The sequence below is a fragment of the Haematobia irritans genome, chromosome 1 (assembly GCF_050003625.1).
Source record: "Haematobia irritans isolate KBUSLIRL chromosome 1, ASM5000362v1, whole genome shotgun sequence".
NCBI classification, from domain to species: domain Eukaryota; kingdom Metazoa; phylum Arthropoda; class Insecta; order Diptera; family Muscidae; genus Haematobia; species Haematobia irritans.
The window spans coordinates 44,427,799-44,452,398 of NC_134397.1; the positions used below are offsets into that span (position 1 = coordinate 44,427,799).

The following is a 24,600-nucleotide window of genomic DNA, read 5'->3' on the forward strand; positions in this document are numbered from 1 at the left end:
AATATAACTGAATGTGAAATCAAATGCCTGTTTCCGTTTCCGCTGTGGTAATCTTTTGCTTTACGCAAAAAAGTTACTCACTTCAAGCTCTTTCCGTTTCCCGCTAACTGCCATTTCAAATACACCCATATGCCCTTTCCCTAAAGACTCATATGCCCCGACATATCACATTTAACAACAAGGACCAAACTGCCTCCACCCCGTTTTTTTGGAGTCATTCGAAACTTTTTTTTTTATTGAAAGAAAACCAAAAAAAAAAAAAAAAAAAAAAAAGATGGAAATTGTATCCTCAAAAAATATCTCGGTACATGTAACAACAACAATACGAACACCAAAAAAAAATACTGTGAGCATAAAAATTGTGTTAATGTTTAAACATATGTTTGTATTGCCTCCAATACCCAGACAAGAAACCATGCAAAATATCCTACATAGTTATCCTATATATGGATGCATCGTCAATGGCTCCATATTCGTTTTAGCAGGGAAAGAGGCGGCTCCATCAGTATTGGGCAAGAAGCTGGTTGATATATACATATGTGGGTGTTTGAAATTTCTGTTTCGCTTTTTTTTGTATCCTGAGGTTTGTTAACATGTCCTGAAATTTTATTTCATCAGAATTGGAATTGGAATGCAAAGAGGAGAGTGTGTAAGTATACAGGCAAAGTGTTGAGTTTATGATTGAGCATTCAGTCGTGATGAAGAATTGTTTTACGTGTTGTTTGCTTCTACTGAAGAGTGTGATATCCTATCCTTTTTCCCATGCCGATTGTATAACTGAAAGATGGGATATATGTCTGGCCTTTGGTATAGACCCCCCTACTCAGGCTTCCAAACATCCCTATATATTGAGGGTATGTGAAATAGTCAACTTGTATGGTCAAGTGGAAATTTAATTCAATTTTTCCAGAATGTTTCTTGGAGTGCATACAAGTCCATTGGTTAAACTTTGTCTTGCTGTTGGCTTCTCCTTTCATGCAAAGGAAAATGTCATTGGCCTGTGGGTTTTCTACATCCGAAGGAATCGAACGAAATATACTTAAATACCTTTTGCATACCCAAGTTTTTCAATTTCATATTCGTTCGTTTTTTCACCTACCTATATATCAAAAATTCTCTCTATATATGTATGGCCTGGCCTTTGTCATTTTTGTGACATGTAAAGAATGTTAATTCCTTTTTACCTCCAGCCACCCATAAATATTTGGCACATAGAAATATCCTTTTTCCATTCGTGTGTGCCCATAAAACATGGCTCGATATCATCATGCGAATGTTATACATATTTGACAATAGTCATGTGGCACAACAATGTGAGTAATTTTCAAAGACTATACATCAAAAGGTTTATGAAACCTGTGGTGGTCTTTGACACATTGTGATTTTTATATTCTGATATCATAAAATATTTCGTACACATTTTTTTAATATTCTCTTTCGCATATTTCAAGATATAATAAAATAAGATATAACAAAAATGTTAGGTTGAAATTTAACTTAATTTAATTTAATTTTAATTTAATTTAATTTAATTTAATTTAATTTAATTTAATTAATATAATTTAATTTAATTTAATTTAATTTAATTAATTTAATTTAATTAATATTAATTTAATTTAATTTAATTTAATTTATTAATTAATTTATTTAATTTAATTTAATTTAATTTAATTTAATTTAATTAATTTAATTTAATTTAATTTAATTTAATTTAATTTAATTTAATTTAATTAATTTAATTTAATTTAATTTTAATTTAATTTAATTTAATTTAATTTATTTAATTTAATTTAATTAATTTAATTTAATTTAATTTAATTTAATTTAATTTAATTTAATTTAATTTAATTTAATATAATTTAATTTAATTATTTAATGTAATTTAATTTAATTTAATTTAATTTAATTTAAATTAATTTAATTTAATTTAATTTAGTTTAATTCAATTCAATTCAATTAATTTAATTTAATTTTAATTTAATTTAATTTAATTTAATTTAATTTAATTTAATTTAATTTAATTTAATTTAATTTAATTTAATTTAATTTAATTTAATTTAATTTAATTAATTTAATTTAATTTAATTTAATTTAATTTAATTTAATTAATTTAATTTAATTTAATTATATTTAATTTAATTTAATTTAATTTAATTTAATTTAATTTAATTTAATTTAATTTAATTTAATTTAATTTAATTTAATTTAATTTAATTTAATTTAATTTAATTTAATTTAATTTAATTTAATTTAATTTAATTTAATTTATTTAATTTAATTTAATTTAATTTAATTTAATTTAATTTAATTTAATTTAATTTAATTTAATTTAATTTAATTTAATTTAATTTAATTTAATTTAATTTATTTAATTTATTTAATTTAATTTAATTTAATTTAATTTAATTTAATTTTAATTTAATTTAATTTAATTTAATTTAATTTAATTTAATTTAATTAATTTAATTTAATTTATTTAATTTAATTTAATTTAATTTAATTTAATTTAATTTAATTTAATTTAATTTAATTTAATTTAATTTAATTTAATTTAATTTAATTTTAATTTAATTTAATTTAATTTAATTTAATTTAATTTAATTTAATTTAATTTAATTTAATTTAATTTAATTAATTTTAATTTAATTTAATTTAATTTAATTTAATTAAATTTTAATTTAATTTAATTATTTAATTTAATTTAATTTAATTTAATTTAATTTAATTTAATTTAATTTAATTTAATTTAATTTAATTTAATTTAATTTTAATTTAATTTAATTTAATTTAATTTAATTTAATTTAATTTAATTTAATTTAATTTAATTAATTTAATTTAATTTAATTTAATTTAATTTAATTTAATTTAATTTAATTTAATTTAATTTAATTTAATTTAATTTAATTTAATTTAATTTAATTAATTTAATTTAATTTAATTTAATTTAATTTAATTTAATTTAATTTAATTTAATTTAATTTAATTTAATTTAATTTAATTTAATTTAATTTAATTTAATTTAATTTAATTTAATTTAATTTAATTTAATTTAATTTAATTTAATTTAATTTAATTTAATTTAATTTAATTTAATTTAATTTAATTTAATTTAATTTAATTTAATTTAATTTAATTTAATTTAATTTAATTTAATTTAATTTAATTTAATTTAATTTAATTTAATTTAATTTAATTTAATTTAATTTAATTTAATTTAATTTAATTTAATTTAATTTAATTTAATTTAATTTAATTTAATTTAATTTAATTTAATTTAATTTAATTTAATTTAATTTAATTTAATTTAATTTAATTTAATTTAATTTAATTTAATTTAATTTAATTTAATTTAATTTAATTTAATTTAATTTAATTTAATTTAATTTAATTTAATTTAATTTAATTTAATTTAATTTAATTTAATTTAATTTAATTTAATTTAATTTAATTTAATTTAATTTAATTTAATTTAATTTAATTTAATTTAATTTAATTTAATTTAATTTAATTTAATTTAATTTAATTTAATTTAATTTAATTTAATTTAATTTAATTTAATTTAATTTAATTTAATTTAATTTAATTTAATTTAATTTAATTTAATTTAATTTAATTTAATTTAATTTAATTTAATTTAATTTAATTTAATTTAATTTAATTTAATTTAATTTAATTTAATTTAATTTAATTTAATTTAATTTAATTTAATTTAATTTAATTTAATTTAATTTAATTTAATTTAATTTAATTTAATTTAATTTAATTTAATTTAATTTAATTTAATTTAATTTAATTTAATTTAATTTAATTTAATTTAATTTAATTTAATTTAATTTAATTTAATTTAATTTAATTTAATTTAATTTAATTTAATTTAATTTAATTTAATTTAATTTAATTTAATTTAATTTAATTTAATTTAATTTAATTTAATTTAATTTAATTTAATTTAATTTAATTTAATTTTAGAAAATTTTTTGTTAATACGCAATGAATACCAAAGTGAGAACTATAAATAGTTAAAAAAAAAAAACAAACAAAAAAAAAGAAAAAAAGCAATGATCGTTATGGTACCAAAATTAAACAGCTGAGCTAAATGTTATAGATAATCTTGTTATGTACAACTTAATTTAAGTCTACTTAACCTGCAGACAAGCCTTAAGGCTTCGTGGGATTATATAATTAAGGATGAATTGTTTATGTAATATTTGTGATCAATAAAGAAATTGAATTTAATTAAAACAAATTAAATTAAATTAAATTAAATGAAATGAAAAAAAAAATAATTTAATTTAATTCTTAATTCTTAATTTTTAGTTTTGAATTTTGAATTTAGTTAGTTTGATATGATTAACTACGTTAAACTATTTCAATACAATTACGTCGCCTTCGATTCAATATTTAATATATTTGGTAACCGAATTTCTTGTTAAAATTATTATTATTTTTTTTTCATTTTTCATTTATTTATTATGGTTTGCTAATACAAAGGAATCAGTAATGTTATAACAAAATATAATAAGTAGAAATATAATTTAATACAGCTAATAACAATAACAATGAATAGGGATTACATATAATATGATACTAAATTAGAATATTGTTTTTTATACATAATTTTTTTTTTTTAATTTTTAATTCTTAATTTGTAATTTGTAATTTTAAATTTTAGTTTTTAAGTTTTAGTTTTGAATTTTCAATTTTGAATTTTTATTTTTTATTTTTTAATTTCTAATCTTTAATTGTTAATTTTTAGTTTTGAATTTTTTATTTTCAATTTTAAATTTTATATTTTTATTTTTTCATTTAATTTAGTTTGATATGAACTAAGTTAAACTATTTCAATACAATTAGGTCGCCTTCGATTCAATATTTAATACATTTGTTAACCGAATTTCTTGTTAAAATTATTTTAATACAATATTTATTTTCATTTCTTATCTTTTCAGGTAGGTGACAATGTATGTATTGGAAGGAATAATTTCCTTTTGATTTAAAATTTCATTTTCCGCGCCCTGGGCTAAGTATAATTTTACAATTAAACCTTTATTTATTTATTTTTTTTTTGTGCTCTTTCGCAATTCTAATGGACACATTTGCTTATACAACATTCAATCCCTTAATCACAGAGTAGTCTTTAGTTAAAATGTTAACTAGATAGGGCATTACAATTTCAATAAATAATTAATTGAAATTTTGTTTTAATTATATATAATATTTAATTTAAAACTAGAGAAAATATTTTTTCTTTCAGAATTAAAAAAAAAAAAATTAAAAAAAATGGTTTTCGTATTCTAATTATATCTAAAATATTTTCTACGTTACTGTTTTCATAATTAACAAATTTTATTGGGAAATTTTTAAAATTATATTTAAAATCTATTACAAAAATTAAAGAACATATATATTGTTATTGTTATTATTATTCAAGATTTGTTTCTTTTTTCTTCACCCAGAGAAGGATAATGATCCCCTCAAACATGTTTTAAGAGCAAAATGTTATTTTTGGGTGGTGACCATGTAACATGGTTTTCGCAACCATGTTATTTTCTCGGAAATCATGTATCTGATTTCGGAAAGCAGGTTATATTTGACGAGAAAATAACATTTTAATGACAAACATGTTACATGGTCACCATACAAAAATAACAATTTGCTCTTGAAACATGTTTGAGGTGATCATATTCCTTTTCTGTGTGTTGAAGTCATTTTAGTCTATTTTACAAATAATAATAATTAATAATAATAGGGTTTAAATTTCAGTTTCTGTTCGATGAATTCACCAAAAAAAAAGGATTTTAAAAATTATTATTTTTTAAATAATATCTAATATCTGCACAGAAAAAAATTTCAGGAAACTTTTTCCAATTAAAATCTTAATTGATTTTTAAAAAATATTCAATTAAAAATTTAATTGAATCAACAAATTTTTTTATTGAAGTAAAAATCAATCACACAAATTAATAGTATCAATTAATTTTTTAATTGGGTCAATTAATTTTTTAATTGACTGTCAATTAATTTTTTAATTGATACTATCATTTCTGTGATTGAAGACATTTCAATTAAAAAATTAATTGGATCAATTAATTTCGTGATTGAATCAGAAAATTTTTTTTTGTGTGTACTTTAACTAACAAAAATTTTTTATTATATTTTTTTTTATTAAATTTTCCAATGCCAGTTTATTCTCTTTTCAAAATAAAAATATCGCTATTTTATCCACATTGTTTACTAGCCTCTTTGTCCATTCAGCGATAAATGGCCCACAAAAGCCATATACAAATATACTCGTTCGAAAACAAAAAAAAAAATAGAAATGTCGGGAAATAGGCATAAATTATCAGAATTTGTTCATACCATATATAGTTTTGGCTTGTTATCTTGACTCAGTTTCATTCAGTGTTTTTGTTTTTATTAATTTCATAACATTTATTTAGTTCGGTTTTATTTTTGCGTTTTAAGAGTTTTTGTTTGATTTGAGGTTTCCCCCACTACCCATCCTCCTCGTCGTGTTCTCTTAGTTTAATTAATGTTAAATTGCTGAATAGTTTATTTATGTATATAAGCGGGAAATGCTTAACTAGACTTTTGATAAATAGGGTAAATAATTTGTAACCACAACCACAATTGCTATCAGAAGCAAAAAACAAAAAAAAAAAAAAAACAAAAAAAGCAGCCACAAAAAAAAAACTGAAACGTTACAATATAATTATTCGTGTTTCCCCAAAAAATTTAAAATTTCAAGCTGAGATACAATTTTTTTTTTATATAAAGCTACACTGAAACAAGTATAGACCCCATTTACATATTGTATTAAAAAAAATTTTGATTAAAAGCAAATTCGTAATTTAATTTTTATACTACATTTAGGACTCGAAACTTTAAAATTGTCTCCATTAAAAACGTAAGTAGGCAATTGTTCTTTATAATTAAAATAAACATTTTCGATTTAAAAAACTAGGTTAGGTTAGGTGGCAGCCCGATGTATCAGGCTCACTTAGACTATTCAGTCCATTGTGATACCACTTTGGTGAACTTCCCTCTTATCACTGAGTACTGCCTGATTCCATGTTAAGCTCAATGACAAGGGACCTCCTTTTTATAGCCGAGTCCGAACGGTGTTCCACATTGCAGTGAAACCACTTAGAGTAGCTTTGAAACCCTCAGAACTGTCACCAGCATTACTGAGGTGACATTTCTGATTAATGTAACACTTATTGATATTTTTATTTATTTAAGATTATAACATTGTTGAGATATATTTGGACAAAACATATGAAATGTTTTTTTTTTTTTTTTTTTTTTTTTTTTTTTTTTTTTTTTTTAAGAATGAATTTATTTTAAGAAAAAATTTATTTTAAAGGACAAGACAAAGTCAATTTTTGTTGGTATTGGAAAAATTTCTTTTTCTGTGTGCCCCAAATCCTTAATGAAAGCTATGACCAACTACTAGTGACTACACTGGAAAAACAGTGAACCCACCAGGAGGAAATGTTTCGGTTAATTTTAGAAAATTTTGAATATTTGTAGAAAATTTTAACTAAACAGTATTACAAACGTTGGCATCACGCCGATGTCATCAAAATAAGTAAATATTTTTCGACAAATTCAAGAAAATTTATTAGACATAACTAAGTTTTTTCACTTGTTAAAGAAAATTTTGTAGTTTGAAGGAAAAACTTGGAGTTCAAAATTGCAAGAATGTCTTTAGTGATATACGAAGTTCATGATGGACACATTTGTGGTAAAATTTACAAATTTAAAGAAATTCTGAACTATTTTGTAGAAGGTACGAATTTAGTTAATCATTATGCTTCATTTGAGTTTAGTTTTTTCCTCGGTTTTAGTTAATTTAACTAACGTAAACAAAAAATTATTAGATTAAAGGAAACGTTCTCCAAACATAATAATTCCATGAACTAAAATAAAGTTAAATTGGCTTTAGTGTATTTTCGCAATACTTTGGAATTTTGAATAAAATATGCAATACTATTGAAACGAATGCAGAACATATAAAAATTATCCTCACTTCATAGCTGGCTAATAATGCCATTTAAATGTTCTTTCAAAATATTCAACAACCAGAATATTTTTTTTTTGTACCAATTCCTCCCACATTGTTCGATATATCATTTATTATTATATTTGTTGTTTTTTTGGTTCGAAACACAAATGTCAGGTATATATTTCTCTTCAAGTAACTAAAATAGAAAAAAAAATCCATATGAGTAATTTTGTTTTAACATTTGTTAAAATATTTGTTGTACATTGAAAAGAACATACAAGAAAAAAATTCGCTAAGATGAACAATATTCTTAATACAAATGAAAAAAAGATTGCGGTGACAACATCTGTTCTTTTCATTGAGTAAAAATAGCAAATAAAATGAAACAAATATAGACATTATTATTATTAAATTTATAACAAATGTCTATGAAATGAAATTTGGTTAAACGCAAAAATTTATATAAATATTTTTATATGTACCCATTATTAGACTCAACGGTCGGCTTCCACTAGATGGCGTTAGAAAAATTAGATTTCGTACAGAAAAATAACTTTTCTGTAATTTTTTTTCATTGCTTGACTCTCTTTGCTAGTGGCCATGTTTTTCGATCAAGGCGAAAGCAAACGATTGAAAATGTAAAATATTCTCCATTGTGTTACCATTTATATTGACCTATTCTCTTATCAATGAGTGCTGGTCTATTTCATATTTATGTTTAATTTATCCCTAATTATTCTTTGTGGAGCGTAAACAAATTCTTTCTTCAGAAAATTTTAAATTTTCAAATTTAAATATAATTTTCAAATATATTTTGCATTTTTTTTTTTCAAACTTATTCTGCAAAAGAACATCATTATTATTTTATTAGGCAATTTTTACATTTTCATGTTGTTTATATTTTTCAAGATATTGTATTTTTTTTGTTTTTGTATTAAAATGGAAAACAAAACAGTAGCCCGTTGTTTTTATGGCACCTAATTTGGCTAAAGCAGAAGCCTCTTTTGAAAGTGGTAAAACACAGATATTAATTGGCTACCCACGCCAGCTAATTGCACATACTAAATGAAACAATGGAAGGCAAATAAAACATAAGAACAGAAACTGATAAAAAAAATCATTATATACATAGAATTGTACGATTAAAGATAACCAGAAAGGTAAATAAGTTAGAAAGGTAGGATACAAAATGGGGGAGCCAACGATTTTTGGAAATACCACATAAAAAATCAAATATTTCAAAGATGTTTGAATTCATTTTGAATTCTAGTTGGACTGCGTTTGAGAAATGTTTGAATTCAAATCATATTGAATTAATTTACATTAATTACAATTTTAAATGCGAGCTAATGGGACATAAAGATTAAGGAATTGGTATTTATTATGCTATTGAAAAGAAAATGCAATAATGCAGTAGCATAATAATACCAATACCTTAATCTTCATGTCCAATTAACTCGCATTTAAAATTGTAATTAATGTAAAGTAATTGATTTGGACGAAAAAACAGCCTGCGTTGATATCAGGCTAACATAAAAATAGAAAACATATTTAATTCACGAATTCGAATTGAATTCAAGAAAATTTTAAAATATTGGGTCCATCTTCATCACGAACTCCAACAGAACTGTCGAAATGATACCTTTTTAAGACTGTCTAAGGGATCCTGATCGGACTTATTGAACTAGAGACATTAATAAATAACGCCATGAAAAATAAAAAAAAAAGAATTTCATTTAACTACACCTAAGTCATATCAAGTTATGTATAGTGTCAGTCCATTACTCAAACAAAAAAAAATATTTTTTGTCTTCAATCACAAAATTAATTGTTCCAATTAATTTTTAATTGAAATGTCTTCAATCACAGAAATGATAGTATCAATTAAAAAATTATTGAAAGTCAATTAAAAAATTATTTGATCCAAGTAAAAAATTAATTGTTGCTATTAATTTTTGTGATTGAATTTTATTTCAATTAAACAATTTTTTGAATCAATAAAATTTTTAATTAAATATTTTTTAAAACTCAATTAGGTTAGGTTAGGTTATGTGGCAGCCCGATGTATCAGGCTCACTTAGACTATTCAGTCCATTGTGATACCACAGTGGTGAACTTCTCTCTTATCACTGAGTGCTGCCCGATTCCATGTTAAGCTCAATGACAAGGGACCTCCTTTTTATAGCCGAGTCCGAACGGCGTTCCACATTCCAGTGAAACCACATAGAGAAGCTTTGAAACTCTCAGAAATGTCACCAGCATTACTGAGGTGGGATAATCCACCGCTGAAAAACTTTTTGATGTTCGGTCGTAGCAGGAATCGAACCCACGACCTTGTGTATGCAAGGCGGGCATGCTAACCATTGGACCACGGTGGCTCCCTCAATTAATACTTTAATTGGAAAAATTTTCGTAAAATTTTTTTCTGTGCTTTTAGACTCACTTAGACCATTGGTGAAGTTCTGTATTCTGATTGAATTTTGACCTATTCAATGTTTAGCTCAATGGCTATACGTAATATATGAAAAAATCTTTGAATTCAATTCGTATTCATAAATTAATTATTATTTGAATTTTTTGGGATACAGAAAAAAATACCAAAAATTTATGCTACACAGAAAAACATATCACCAAAACATTTTCAATTAAAACATTATGAAATAAAAATATAATTGACATTTTTTACCAAAATAATTATTTTCTATATTCATGAAATTTTATTTCCGTATCTATTTTCTATATTCGTGAAATTTTGTTTCTATATCTGGACTCAGTTTTGACTCAAATCTAAAGAAAAATCCAACTATGATCGAAAAATTCCTAAGAAAATTTAAACTCTTGTAAAATTACAAATTACAAATAATTATACGTAAAATAATAAATAATAATACAATAAATAATTGATAGCGTCAATTAAAAAATTAATTGAAATTGGAAGAAATCAATAAATTTTTTATCAAGTATATATTTTAGTAATTAATTTTGTTATTCACCTTCCTGATAGAAGAAATTTCAATTTAAAAAAAAAATTGCTGTATTATGATAGAATCTGTGTTTAGCACTATACCTAAGATTTGATAAATGTTTGAATTCAATTCGTATTCATGACAATGATTGAAGAATTTGCAATTTAGATATTATCTGGATCTATTAGTGCCGTGCTTGAATCAGAAAAAAGTTGTTCTCTGCAGTTGGTCAACTTCTGTATTATGATTGTATGCTTACCCAATCTAAATTTAGCTCAATGACTATACCTAAGATTTGAAAAATGTTTGAATTCAATTTATAGTCAGGCATTATTTTTATTGTAATTATTATTAATTATGGAAATCGAATGGGAATCGGGTAATATTGTTTAAATATTTTTGGGATACCATTTTTGAATTCTACATTTGAAAATACCGAATCTGTGTTTAGCTCTATACCTAAGATTTAACAAAAGGTTTGAATTCAATTCGTATTCATGATAATGATTGAAGAAATTGCAATTTAGATATTATTTGGATATATTAATTTCGTGTTGGAATCAGCAAAAAGTTTTTCTGTGCAATTGGTCAACTTCTGTATTATGATTGTATGCTTCCCTAATCTAAATTTAGCTCAATGGCTATACCTAAAATTTGAAAAATCTTTGAATTCAACTTGTAGTCAGGCATTATTTTTATTGTAATTATTATTAATTCACGAATTCGAATTGAAATCGGTTGATATTATTTTAATATTTTTGGGATACTTTTTTTGAATTCTACATTTGAAAAGTGTGTGAATTCAATTGGAATTCTTAAAATCATTAATTTTTTCATATAATATAATTGGGTCGTAAACTTTTTTATATTTCTTTCCAATGTTGCTCCAATAATTTTATAACAATTTCTTTATTTTTGACTTTTAAAATTTCTACACTTTTAATTTCCATTTGTTTTCTTTCAATTTTTCAATTTTCTTATTTTTTTTAATCCGACCATTTTATAATGTAAACATTTATATTTTTTTCTGGATATTGTTTATAAGTTCGCAATTAATTATTTTTTTTTTTTGTTGTAACTTAAAATCTCATCGTATAAATGTCAAATAAATAATATGATCGCTTCAACAAATTAAAAGTCAAGCTTCAAAATAAGATTAAATTTAATATTATTATTTATAAGCAGCAATAAATATTTGAATTGTATCTACATACAATAATATCTGCATATAATAAATAATGAAAAATTCAAAATTATCACCTCACATACATCTTGCTGTGTTTTTATTTTTTGTGCTTGACATTTATTACTATTCAAAAAAAAGAAGAAATTTGAAAACAATGGCCCTGTTTTATTTCCAAGCAATAATTAAACTATGTCAACAGAGGAAAACAATCCAATACAGTTTTCAACCAAAAAAATTGAAAATAAAATAAAATATTTATCTATTTCAACAACAGGTTTCTTACGTCTTTTTAATTAGCCCTCAAGATTCTTGATCTTGAATTTGAGATTTCTCTGTTTTTTTTTTTTGTTTTTTATTTTATTATAATGTCTTTGCGGTACAGCCTATTTCACTGTAAATTTGTTTTTAGGCTTAAAACGTGTTTAAATCTTTTAAGCTTGACAATTTTCGGCCGGATTTTTACAAATCTCCAAGGCTATTGCTATAATAAAAATCGAAATAATTTTTAAATCATACATATGTAAATATGTATGTGATGAAAACATTATATAGCTATTTTTATGGGATTTTTAAATAAAACAAAAGATTTAAGTGACGCATAGCCTCCAAAGAAATTTACCGATTGAATTGCAATATGAGAGCAATATTTGGAGGGAATATTTTAATATTATTATTTGAGAACAATGTTTCAAAATTAGACATTTTTTTGCACAAATGTAAAATTTTTACAAAAAAAAAAATAATAAATAAATAAATAAAATAAAATAAAACGAAAATAAATTTTAGTATATAAAGTATATTTAAATAATAATGTAGCAAAAATGGAAATTTATAAACAATAAAATTGTGGTATCCATACACTGAAAAAATATATATAAACAAGTATACACAGCAGTAAATTCGGCCGGGCCGAATTTTAAATACCCACCACCATGAATCAAGTATAATAGTTTACTATGAAAACTCTTCGTCGTAGTGGGTTACTTGATAATATATAGAATTGTAGGGGGTTTGATGACAAATCATCTCCCAAACGAGCCAGCTCCCGAAGACAAACTTTAAAGATTCTACCTATGAAGACCAGATAAGATTCTGGATTTATGAGAACCAATTTTGTTTGAGTTTTAGAGAAAATATAAACATATCGTGTATATGTTGAAATTACGCCTGGATTTAAAATCTTAAATCTGTAGATTTTCCGCATTTATTTAAATACGATGAGTAAAATCTGGAACTTTTCTTTTGACACAAATTTTAGAGACAATCGTTGAATAAACGAAAACACTTAATAAGAAAAAGAAATTTCGTTTGTCTAAAATTTTATTATAGATTACTAATTTCCAGCAAATCGGATAAAAACTACGGATTCTAGAAGCCCAAGAAATAAAGCCGGGAGATAGGTGTATATGGGGGCTATACCAAAACATGGACCGATAGGCACCATTTGCTACTCACATATTTGTGATCTTTAAATATCTCCAGATTTTCAATTTCAAACAAATCGGCCAGAAAATGTAGTCTCTAGACGCCCAAGAAGTAAAAATCGAGAGATCAGTCTATATGGGTGCTATATCAAAACATGGACCGATGAGCACCATTTTCGGCACACCTTTTTATGGTCCTCAAATACCTCTAGATTTCCAATTTCTGGCAAATCGGATGGTAAATATAGTTTCTAGAAGCCCTAAAAGCAAAATCGGGATATCGGTCTATATGGGGGCTATACCAAAACATGGACCGATGAGCACCATTTTCGGCACACCTTTTTATGGTCCTCAAATACCTCTATATTTCCAATTTCAGGCAAACTGGATAAAAACTACGGTTTTTATAGGCCCAAGACTCCAAATCGGGAGGTTGGTTTATATGGGGGCTATACCAAAACATGGACCGATATAGACCATTTTCGACACACCTCTTTACAGTCCCACAATACCTCTAGATTTCCAATTTCAGGCAAATCGGATGGTAAATATAGTTTCTCGACGCCCAAGAAGCAAAATCGGGAGATCGGTCTATATGGGGGCTATATCAAAACATGGACCGATACGAATGATTTCCGACACACCTCCTTATGGTCCTAAAATACCTCTAGATTTTCAATTTCAGACAAATCGGATAGAAAATACTGTTTCTAGACGCCTAAGAAGCAAAATCGGGAGATTGGTCTATATGGGGGCTATACTAAAACATGGACCGATATAGACCATTTTCGACACACCTCTTTACAGTCCCACAATACCTCTAGATTTCCAATTTCAGGCAAATCGGATGGTAAATATAGTTTCTAGACGCCCAAGAAGCAAAATCGGGAGATCGGTCTATATGGGGGCTATATCAAAACATGGACCGATACGAATGATTTCCGACACACCTCCTTATGGTCCTAAAATACCTCTAGATTTTCAATTCCAGACATATCGGATAGAAAATACTGTTTCTAGACGCCTAAGAAGCAAAATCGGGAGGTCGGTTTATATGGGGACTATATCAAAATTTGGACCGATATAGCCCATCTTCGAACTTGACCTGCCTGCAAACAAAAAACTAATCTGTGCCAAATTTCGGGACGATAGCGCCATTATTGAAGGCTGTAGCGTGATTACAACAGACAGACAGACAGACGGACAGACGGACGGACAGACAGACGGACGGACAGACGGACGGACAGACGGACGGACAGACGGACATGCTTATATCGTCTTAGAATTTCTCCCTGATCAAGAATATATATATACTTTATATAGTCGGAAATCGATATTTCGATGTGTTACAAACGGAATGACAAACTTATTATACCCCCGTCACCATTTTATGTTCGTGGGTATAAAAAGAAATAAAAAAAAATTAAATAAAATAAAACGAAAATAAATTTTAGTATATAAATTATATTTACATAATAATCTAGCAAACATGCAAATTTATAAACAATAAAATTTGGTATCCATACACTGACAAAATATATATAAAACTGGGGTCAATTTTTCCTTAAACCGTAATTCATCTATAACAATATAAAAAGAGAGCTATATTTGGAGTGGATATTTTAATTAATTTTTTTGCAAAATTTTAAAATTTTACAAAAAAAAAAATAATAAAAAATATGAAAAACGCAAAAAAAAAAATAAAAAAAGAAATATATTTTCACATAATATTCCAGTAAAACATTTGCAAATTGAATAAAATTAAGTTAAAAAATTTTTACACTGACCAAAATATTCTCCTGAGTACAATGATTTCAAGTTATTTTATGGGCAATGCGAGAGTTTTACTAAGCAAAGAGATTTGTTCATTGAATTGAAATAAAATCAATCTTTGGAGGGATTATTTTTTAAATTAATGTTTGAGAACAATATATGAATATTAGATTATTTAACAAACATAATTTTACAAAAAAAAAAAAAACAAATAAATAAAATAAAATAAAATAAAATAAAATAAAATAAAATAAAACGAAAATAAATTTTAGTATATTTAAATAATAAACCCGAAAACATTCAAATTTAAAAATAATAAAATTTTACAATAAAAAAAATAAATAAAATAAAATAAAACGAAAATAAATTTTAGTGTATAATAATCCCGCAAACATTCAAATTTAGAAACAATAAAATTGTAAACTAAATTTAAACTAAATAAAATTTTACACTCAAAAAATATATATAAAACAATTTTTCCTTAAACTGTATTTCATCTATAACACTATTCAATTTATATATAAATATTTTCCTTTTATTTCAATACAATTCATTATCTGAAGAACAAAAATGTTTGTTATAATCTAATCTGAAGGTCCTTGTGACCATCCACTCAAAATAGTTTGCAAATTTGTAATCTGCCATGGCTAATCATTAGCCATGTCATCAGCAACACACAATATTCAATAGAGCAAAAAAAAAAAAGAAAAAACTCAAAAAAAAGATAAATCCATACAAAACGCATATGATTCACATTTAAACAACAATACACGAAATCTTTCTCTATAGGTGGAAAACGAACATTTTGGTATATTTCATAAATCCATAAATAATATAATAACACATTTCACAAATTAGAGAGGAGGACCAGTTTTTCTCATTTAATGTGCATTAGTGAATCACAATGCTAGAGAAAAACAAAAAAGTCACATAGACAGCAAAAGAATTTCAACTTAGTTGCCTATGAAAAGGTGAAATTTATGAACATCGACTTTTACATATTTATGGTGGCGCAAAAGGGGGGTGGAAGTGCTGCGGTGGAAATGGAGGCGTAATATGGGTGATGTCAAGTGATTTGATGGAGGGTATACACAAGGGATACGAATGCAAAAAGTAAAACTCTAATAGAGGGCCTTTTGGGCAGAAGGTCGCCGAAAAATGTAAAAATAAAAATCATATAGTTTAGGAATATGTTCTTAAAATATTCATGTATTTCATGAACGTATTTCTAAAATATTCATATCTCATGGGATTATTTTCTTCAAAAGTTTTAGGTATTTTTAAAATAAGAGAATGAAGACAATATAGGGCCCATCGTTGCCACAATGTATATTTATTTTGGGCCAACAATTTTCCGGGAGCCACCGTGGCGCCTTGTATATACAAGTTCGTGGATTCGATTCCTGCTTCGACCGAACACCAAAAAGTTTTTCAGCGGTGGATTATCCCACCTCAGTAATGCTGGTAACCGTGGTGCAATGGTTAGCATGCCCGCCTTGTATACACAAGGTCGTGGGTTCGATTCCTGCTTCGACCGAACACCAAAAAGTTTTTCAGCGGTGGATTATCCCACCTCAGTAATGCTGGTGACATTTCTGAGGGTTTCAAAGCTTCTCTTATGGCGATTTCAATTGGGAAAAAAGGTGCAACATTCTCGAAATCGATTGCCAAATATAAAGTACACTGTCATAGATTTTGGATCCTGTATCCCTCACAATAATATGAATTAACAATAACTTTGGAATGACACTATTATTTGAGCGAAAATACAATGAGGGAAAAAGTAGTGTAACACCAGGGCAACATATTTTTTGTGAAACGAAAACGCCCTAAGTGGTTTCACTGCAATGTGGAACACCGTTCGGACTTGGCTATAAAAAGGAGGTCCCTTGTCACTGAGCTTAACATGGAATCGGGCAGCAGTCAGTGATAAGAGAGAAGTTCACCAATGTGGTATCACAATGGACTGAATAGTCTAAGTGAGCCTGATATATTAGGCTGCCACCTAACCTAACCTAACATTTTTCCGAAATTGGACCAAAATTCGTATCAGCGGACCATTTTTCCAAATGAAGTTATTGTAATGTAAAAATTTTCCAAAAAAATTCCAAGAAATTTTTGTCGAAATTTTATTTCTACAGAAAATTTTGTCGAAATTTTATTTCTATAGAAAATTTTGTCCACATTTTATTTCTGTAGAAAATATTGTCGAAATTTCATTTCTATAGAAAATTTTGTCGAAACTTTATTTCTATAGAAAATATTGTCTAAATTTTATTTCTATAGACAATTTTGTCCAAATTTTATTTTATCTAAAGAACATTTTGTCAAAATTCCATTTCTTTAGAAAATTTAGCCAAGATTTTATTGCTATAGAAAGTTATCGCAAAATTTTATTTCTATAAAAAATTTATACAAAATTTTTGCTTAATTTTGTATCTATACAAAATGGTTTCATAGTTTATTTCTGCAAAAATTTTATTTCTATAAAAAATTTTGTTAAGAAAATTTTGTCAAATTTTTATTTCTATTCAAAATTTTTATTTCTATAGAAAATTTTGCCAAATTTTATTTCTACAGAAAATATTGTCAAAATTTTATTTCTATAGATAATTTTGTCGAAACTTTATTTCTATAGGAAATTTTGTCCAAATTATATTTCTATAGAAGATATTGTTGAAATTTTATTTCTATAGAAAATTTTGTTCAAATTATATTTCTATAGAAGATATTGTCGATATTTTATTTCTATAGAAAATTTTGTTCAAATTATATTTCTATAGAAGATATTGTCAAAATTTTATTTCTATAGAAAATATAGTCCAAATTTTATTTCTATAGAAAATTGTTGTCCAAATTTTATTTTTATAGAAAATTTTGTCCAAATTTTATTTTTATAGAAAATTTTGTCGAAGTTTTATTTCTATAGAAAATTTTGTCCAAATTTTATTTTTATAGAAAATTTTGTCAAAATTCCATTTCTATGGAAAATTTAGCCAAAATTTTATTTCTATAGAAAGTTATCGCAACATTTTATTTCTATTGAAAGTTAACGCAAAATTTTATTTCTATAGAAAATTATCGCAAATTTTTATCTCTATATAAATTTTTTTTACAAAATTGTTGCTTAATTTATTTTTAGTTTATTTCTGCAGAAAATTTTGGCAAAATTTTATTTCTATAAAAAATTTTGTTAAGAAAATTTTGTAAAATTTTTATTTCTATACAAAAATTTTTATATCGATAGAAAATTTTGCCAAATTTTATTTCTATAGCAAATATTGTCAAAATTTTCTTTCTATATTTTATTTTGTGCAAATTTTATTTCTATAGAAAATATTGTTAAAATTTTATTGCTATAGAAAATTTTGTCAAAATTTCATTTCTTTAAGAAATTTTGTCAAAATTCCATTTCTATAGAAAATTTAGCCAAAATTTTATTTCTATAGAAAATTTTAGCCAAAATTTTATTTCTATAGAAAGTTATCGCAAAATTTTATTTCTATATAAAAATTTTACAAAATTTTTGCTTAATTTTGTATCTTACAAAAATTTTATAGTTTATTTCTGCCCAAAATTTTGGCAAAATTTTATTTCTATAGATAATTTTGTCGAAATTTTATTTCTATAGAAAATTGTGTCCAAATTTTATTTCTGTAGAAAATATTGTTAAAATTTTATTTCTATAGAAAATATTGTCACAATTTTATTTTTATAGAAGATTTTGTTCAAATTTTATTTTGTCTATATAAAATTTTTACAAAATTTTTGCTTAATTTTGTATCTATACAAAATTTTTTTTGTACTTTATTTCTGCACAAAATTTTGGCAAACTTTTATTTCTATAAAAAAATTTTGTTAAGAAAAGTTTTGTCAAATTTTTATTTCAACTCAATATTTTTATTTCTATACAAAATTGTTCCAAATTTTATTTCTACAGAAAATAATCTATAGACAATTTTGTCGAAATTTTATTTCTATAGAAAATTTTGTTCAAATTTTATATCTATAGAAAATTGGGTCCAAATTTTTTTTCTATATAAAATATTGTCCAAATTTTATTTCTATATAAAATTTTGTCCAAATTTTATTTTGTCTATAGAAAACTTTGTAAAAATTTCTTTTCTTTAGGAAATTTTGTCAAAATTCCATTTCTATAGAAAATTTAAACAAAATTTTATTTCTATAGAAATTTATGGCAAAATGGACAAAAATCAACCAAATTCTATTTGGTCTGACCATCGGACCAAATTTAAAATTTCATAAGTTTTTGGACTAATTTTGGTCCGATCGGACCAAACTTGCAATCCAGATAGGACCCTTCAATAGCATGTCGTAAAAAGGTAAAACTACTTTAATAAAGCTTAGGAATACTTTCTCGAAATTTTCAAAATTTCAGAAAAATTGCTATAAAGAATTCATATATTATAGGAATATTTTCTTAAAAAGTATTAAGCATTGTAAAATAAGACAAGAGTAAAGCTAGTAGAAGGAAGGTCAAAAACTGTTAAAAAATTTATTCACATATTTCAGGAACATATTCAAAAAATATTCATATATTATAGGAATATTTTCTTAAAAAGCCTTAGGTATTTTTAAAATAAGTTGGAGTAAAGCTAATAGAGGGCCTTTTGGCAGAAAGTCGAAAAATGGTAAAAGTACGTTCATACATTTTAGGAATACATTCTTAAAATATTCATATATTATAAGAATATATTCCTAAACAGTATTAGGTATAGTAAAAAGAAATCCATTATATTATGGATGACTTTATTTTTCCCCATATCGCGTTATATACGCCTTATCAGGGAGATAATATCCTACACTGAAAAAAAAAAAACTGACCTCGATGCAATTATTTTGCCTTTAATTGTGTTGGTATTGATTCCGAGCCAATTAAGCAAGGAATTGGACATTTGATAGGCAATTCACTTTTAACCCTTATATTATGTTGGGGTCATTTGGTGACCAATATGGTATTTTTCATCAGCGTATTTCTTACTGCTGGAATATAAATAAAAGTTCTTACTAGTCAGTGCGTGAATTGTTGATATGTACTGAATTCTTGCTGAGTAGTAAGAACTTTTAATTATATTCCAACAGTAAGAAATACGCTGATCAAAAATACCATATGGGTCATCTAATGACCCCAAACATAATATAAGGGTTAAGATAGGAGTTTGCGTATTTGCTATTGGAATACAAATCTAAATTGAAGGCGCTTTTCTTTTGTATACCCTGCGCCTTACTACTGAACAGTGTGTTATAAGTTAGTGCATATTTTTGCAATGCCCAGAGGGAGACGAGATAGGCATACGAGGTCTCTGGTAATAAATAATGCCCAGAGATGGCCCCTGAGTCTGAGTCTTTCTGTCTGAAAGTTTATATCTTAATATTGAAATCATCACCGCCTATAGCATCAAATTATTAGACCTATTACAAAAATGAATCCTCCAAAATTTCCCATCGTGAAGGCCTTGACGCATTCACCATATTTGCCATTTTTCACATTATCACATTGTCACCTTCTTTTGAGGAGGTCTTGGAGGAAAAATGCGCACGGAAACACCTCATCCAAAGAATTCTTGGCATTTAGCCAAAAAATGTTTGCTATGATAATGATAATTATGCAAAAGTCAAAAAAAAAAAAAAAGAAATGGCATATAAGATATGCGACTAAAGCGTAAAACTCACACTGCACAAAAACCCCATGCAGCACAGCGAAAAAAAAGATAACAAATTTAGTGGTTTCCAAAGCCAAAGTTTGGTAAGCAGGAGGGAATGGAGGTGTGGATGGGGGTATTTAAGGCAACGCAGCAGGAAAGATGTCATTAAGAAGCCACAAACAGGTAACCATAAAAACAAAGTAAATTAGAACAACGCCAAGAGTTTGGGATCATTAAAACTGGATTTGTTTGTTAGTTCTTTAGCTTTTTGAGTAAAAATCCAAAGAATAACATAATGGTGCTTTTGGAGAAATTCTAGAGACTAAAATAATGATGCTTCTGGAGAGAAGGGGGGCTGCCATTTGCCATATTATAAAAATAAAAATTCTTTAATTAACTAAATTATTCGTCATTCAATTATTAGACAATTTATGAAAGTCTCAGCAATTTCTTGGAGAAATTTGCGTATATCTAGCCAGATTTAAATCTAGCAACATTATTCATACGTCCTAGAATGTGGTAAGAATTTTAGCTGATATTTTGCTAACACCATACTTAGTTCATGGTTATAGGAAGCAAACAAAAAAAAAAATTCTTCGTCTAAGATAAGGTTACTCTTAGACTATATTTTAACAACACTTTAAATTCCAGTGCCTTTCCGGTAAAAATATAAAATGCATAAACTCTATATTTAACATCTTTATTATTTTTTTTTTCTTTATTCTCTCCTTCGAATATTGAATATATAGAGATTTTGTTAAAAATATTCTGCTGTCACTACCGGCATATTTCACACCTCATTTATATATGCATGGAGATACACAAATTAGATGGGGGGTTTTTAAAATATCTATATTTTTGAGTCAAAATGTGCATATAAAAAATTTGCATATTTTTATCACCTCTACGACAGATCTGCGAAATAATGACAATGGGGGTAAGGTAGAAATGAAAAGGAATTTTCGAAAAAAAATATAAAACAACATATTTTTCAATAATACGACATTGTATTGATATATCAGAAATAGGTTTGCTAGTATAAAAAAATAAAATAAAAAATACAAAAAAATAAATTTAAAAAAATATTAACTAGCTTTTTTCTTATTAATTTATTTAATTTTTGTTATCCTCATACTCAGAAAACAAATTTTTCTAGTTCAATCACGAAATTTATTAATCCAATAAATTTTTAAATTGAAATTGAATTATTCAAAAATGGAAAATATATGAAAAAAATATATTAAGAATACCACAAAAATTAAAAATAGTTTTAAATCACTCTAATAAAATGTCATTCTGTTGATATTTCAGAAATTTAAAAAAAAATTAATACAAATACGAACTAGAATAATTCAATCATTTATTTATTTATTGTTATCCTCATACATTCAAAAAAAAGGAGACCCTAAAGTCAATATAACTTTATTTTTGTCCATGGTAATTTTACATTTTAATAAAAATTTCTTAATTTAACAAAGTTTCTTTAATTTTATTAATTTTTCGTTTATTAATTAAATTAAATTAAAAAAGTAAAAATAGTTATACACAAATTAAGCATAAAATTTTACTATATTTTTATTTCCCACAGCATATTTCGAAATTACTTGAAATTTGTAAATTTAACCAAAAATTTGTCCATCTTGAACTTCGTATGGGGCTAAAGACTATTTTCAGCTCAAGTTTTCCTTAAAAATAAAACAAAAAATGAAAAAATATATATCCAATATGTCTGAAAGTTTTTAAGTTTTAATAAAAAAAATTAACTAGACTTTTTGTAATTTAATTTTTTTTTAACTTTATTTTAGTTTAAGGAACTTATTACATTCTAGTTAAAATGTCCTAATATAACAAAGTTTCCCTCAATTCAATATTTTTTTTTGTTTATTTAGTTAAACGAATTAAAAAAGAGCTCAAAATTATACACAAAAGAAACATACAATTTTGACAATATTTTAATTCCCGACAAATTTTTTCAGAAATTTTTAAAATGTGAAACTTTTCCTTAAAAATAAAAAAAAAAAAATAAAAAATATATATCCAATATGTCTGAAAGTTTTTAAGTTTTAATAAAAAAAATTTTTAACTAGACTTTTTGTAATTTTATTTTTTATTTTTAACTTTAACTAATTTAACTTTATTTTAGTTTAAGGAAATTATTATATTCTAGTTAAAATTTCCTAATATAACAAAGTTTCCCTCAATCCAATAATTTTTTTTAGTTAATTTAGTTAAACGAGATCAAAATTATATATAAAAGAAACATCAAATTTTTACTAAATTTTAATTCCGCACAAAATTTTTCAGAATTTTTTCAAATGTGAAACTTTTCCATAAAAACAAAAAAATTAAAAAAAATATATATATCAAATATGTCTGAAAGTTTTTAAGTTTTAATAAAAAAAAATTTTAACTAGACTTTTTGTAATTTTATTTTTTTTTTTAACTTTAACTAATTTAACTTTATTTTAGTTTAAGGAAATTATTATATTCTAGTTAAAATGTCCTAATATAACAAAGTTTCCCTCAATCCAATAATTTTTTGTAGTTAATTTAGTTAAACGAATTAAAAAAGAGATCAAAATTATATATAAAAGAAACATAAAATTTTTACTAAATTTTAATTCCGCACAAAATTTTTCAGAATTTTTTCAAATGTGAAACTTTTCCTTAAAAACAAAAAAAAAAAAAAAATTGAAAAAAAAATATATCCAAAATTTTAACTAGACTTTTTGGTAATTTTATTTGTTCATTAACTTTAACTAATTTAACTTTATATTAGCCCATGGAAATTATTATATTCTAGTTAAAATTTCCTTATATAAAAAAGTTTCGTTCAATCCAATAATTTATGTTTGTTTATTTAGTTAAACGAACTAAAAATGAGAACAAAATTATATACAAAAGAAACATAAAATTTTGACAAAATTTTAATTCCCCACAAAATTTTTCAGAATTTTTTAAAATGTGAAACTTTTCCTTAAGAATAAAAAAATTAAAAAAAATATATATATCCAATATGTCTGCAAGTTTTTAAGTTTTAATTTTAAAATTTAAAACTAAAATTTTAACTAGACTTTTTGTAATTTTATTTTTTTTTAACTTTAATTAATTTAACTTTATTTTAGTTCATGGAAATTATTATAAAAATTTAAATTGCCTAATATAACAAAGTTTCTTTAAGTCCGTATTTGTTTTTGTTTATTTGGTTAAATGAGAACAAAATTATATATAAAAGAAACATAAAATTTTGACTAAATTTTAAGTCCCCACAAAATTTTTCCAAATTGATTAAAATGTGAAACTTTTCCTTAAAAATAAAAAAAAAATTTAAAAAATATGTATCCACTATATCTGAAAGTTTTTAAGTTTTAATAAAAAAATTTAACTAGACTTTTTGTAATTTTATTTTTTTTAACTTAAACTAATTTAACTTTACTTTAGTTCCAGGAAATTATTATATTCTACTAAAAAAAATCCTAATATAACAAAGTTACCGTCAATCCAATAATTTTTTTTTTATTTAGTTAAACGAATTAAAAATGAAAACAAAATTATATACAAAAGAAACATAAAATG

At 23.8% G+C, this 24,600-nt stretch overlaps 1 protein-coding gene across 2 annotated transcripts in view; it reads left to right on the top strand.

Moving 5' to 3' along the window:
- The window catches only part of pum (pumilio), a 400,777-nt gene that overhangs the window by 76,524 nt on the left and 299,653 nt on the right, over positions 1 to 24,600 (top strand). Inside the window, exon 2 of one of the 2 annotated variants that reach the window (XM_075290160.1) lies at positions 4,951 to 4,962. The exons of the other annotated variant lie outside the window; for it this stretch is intronic. Coding sequence (XP_075146275.1) covers positions 4,951 to 4,962 — 12 coding nt within the window. The remainder of the gene's footprint in view (positions 1 to 4,950; positions 4,963 to 24,600) is intronic. 2 annotated transcript variants of the gene reach the window in all.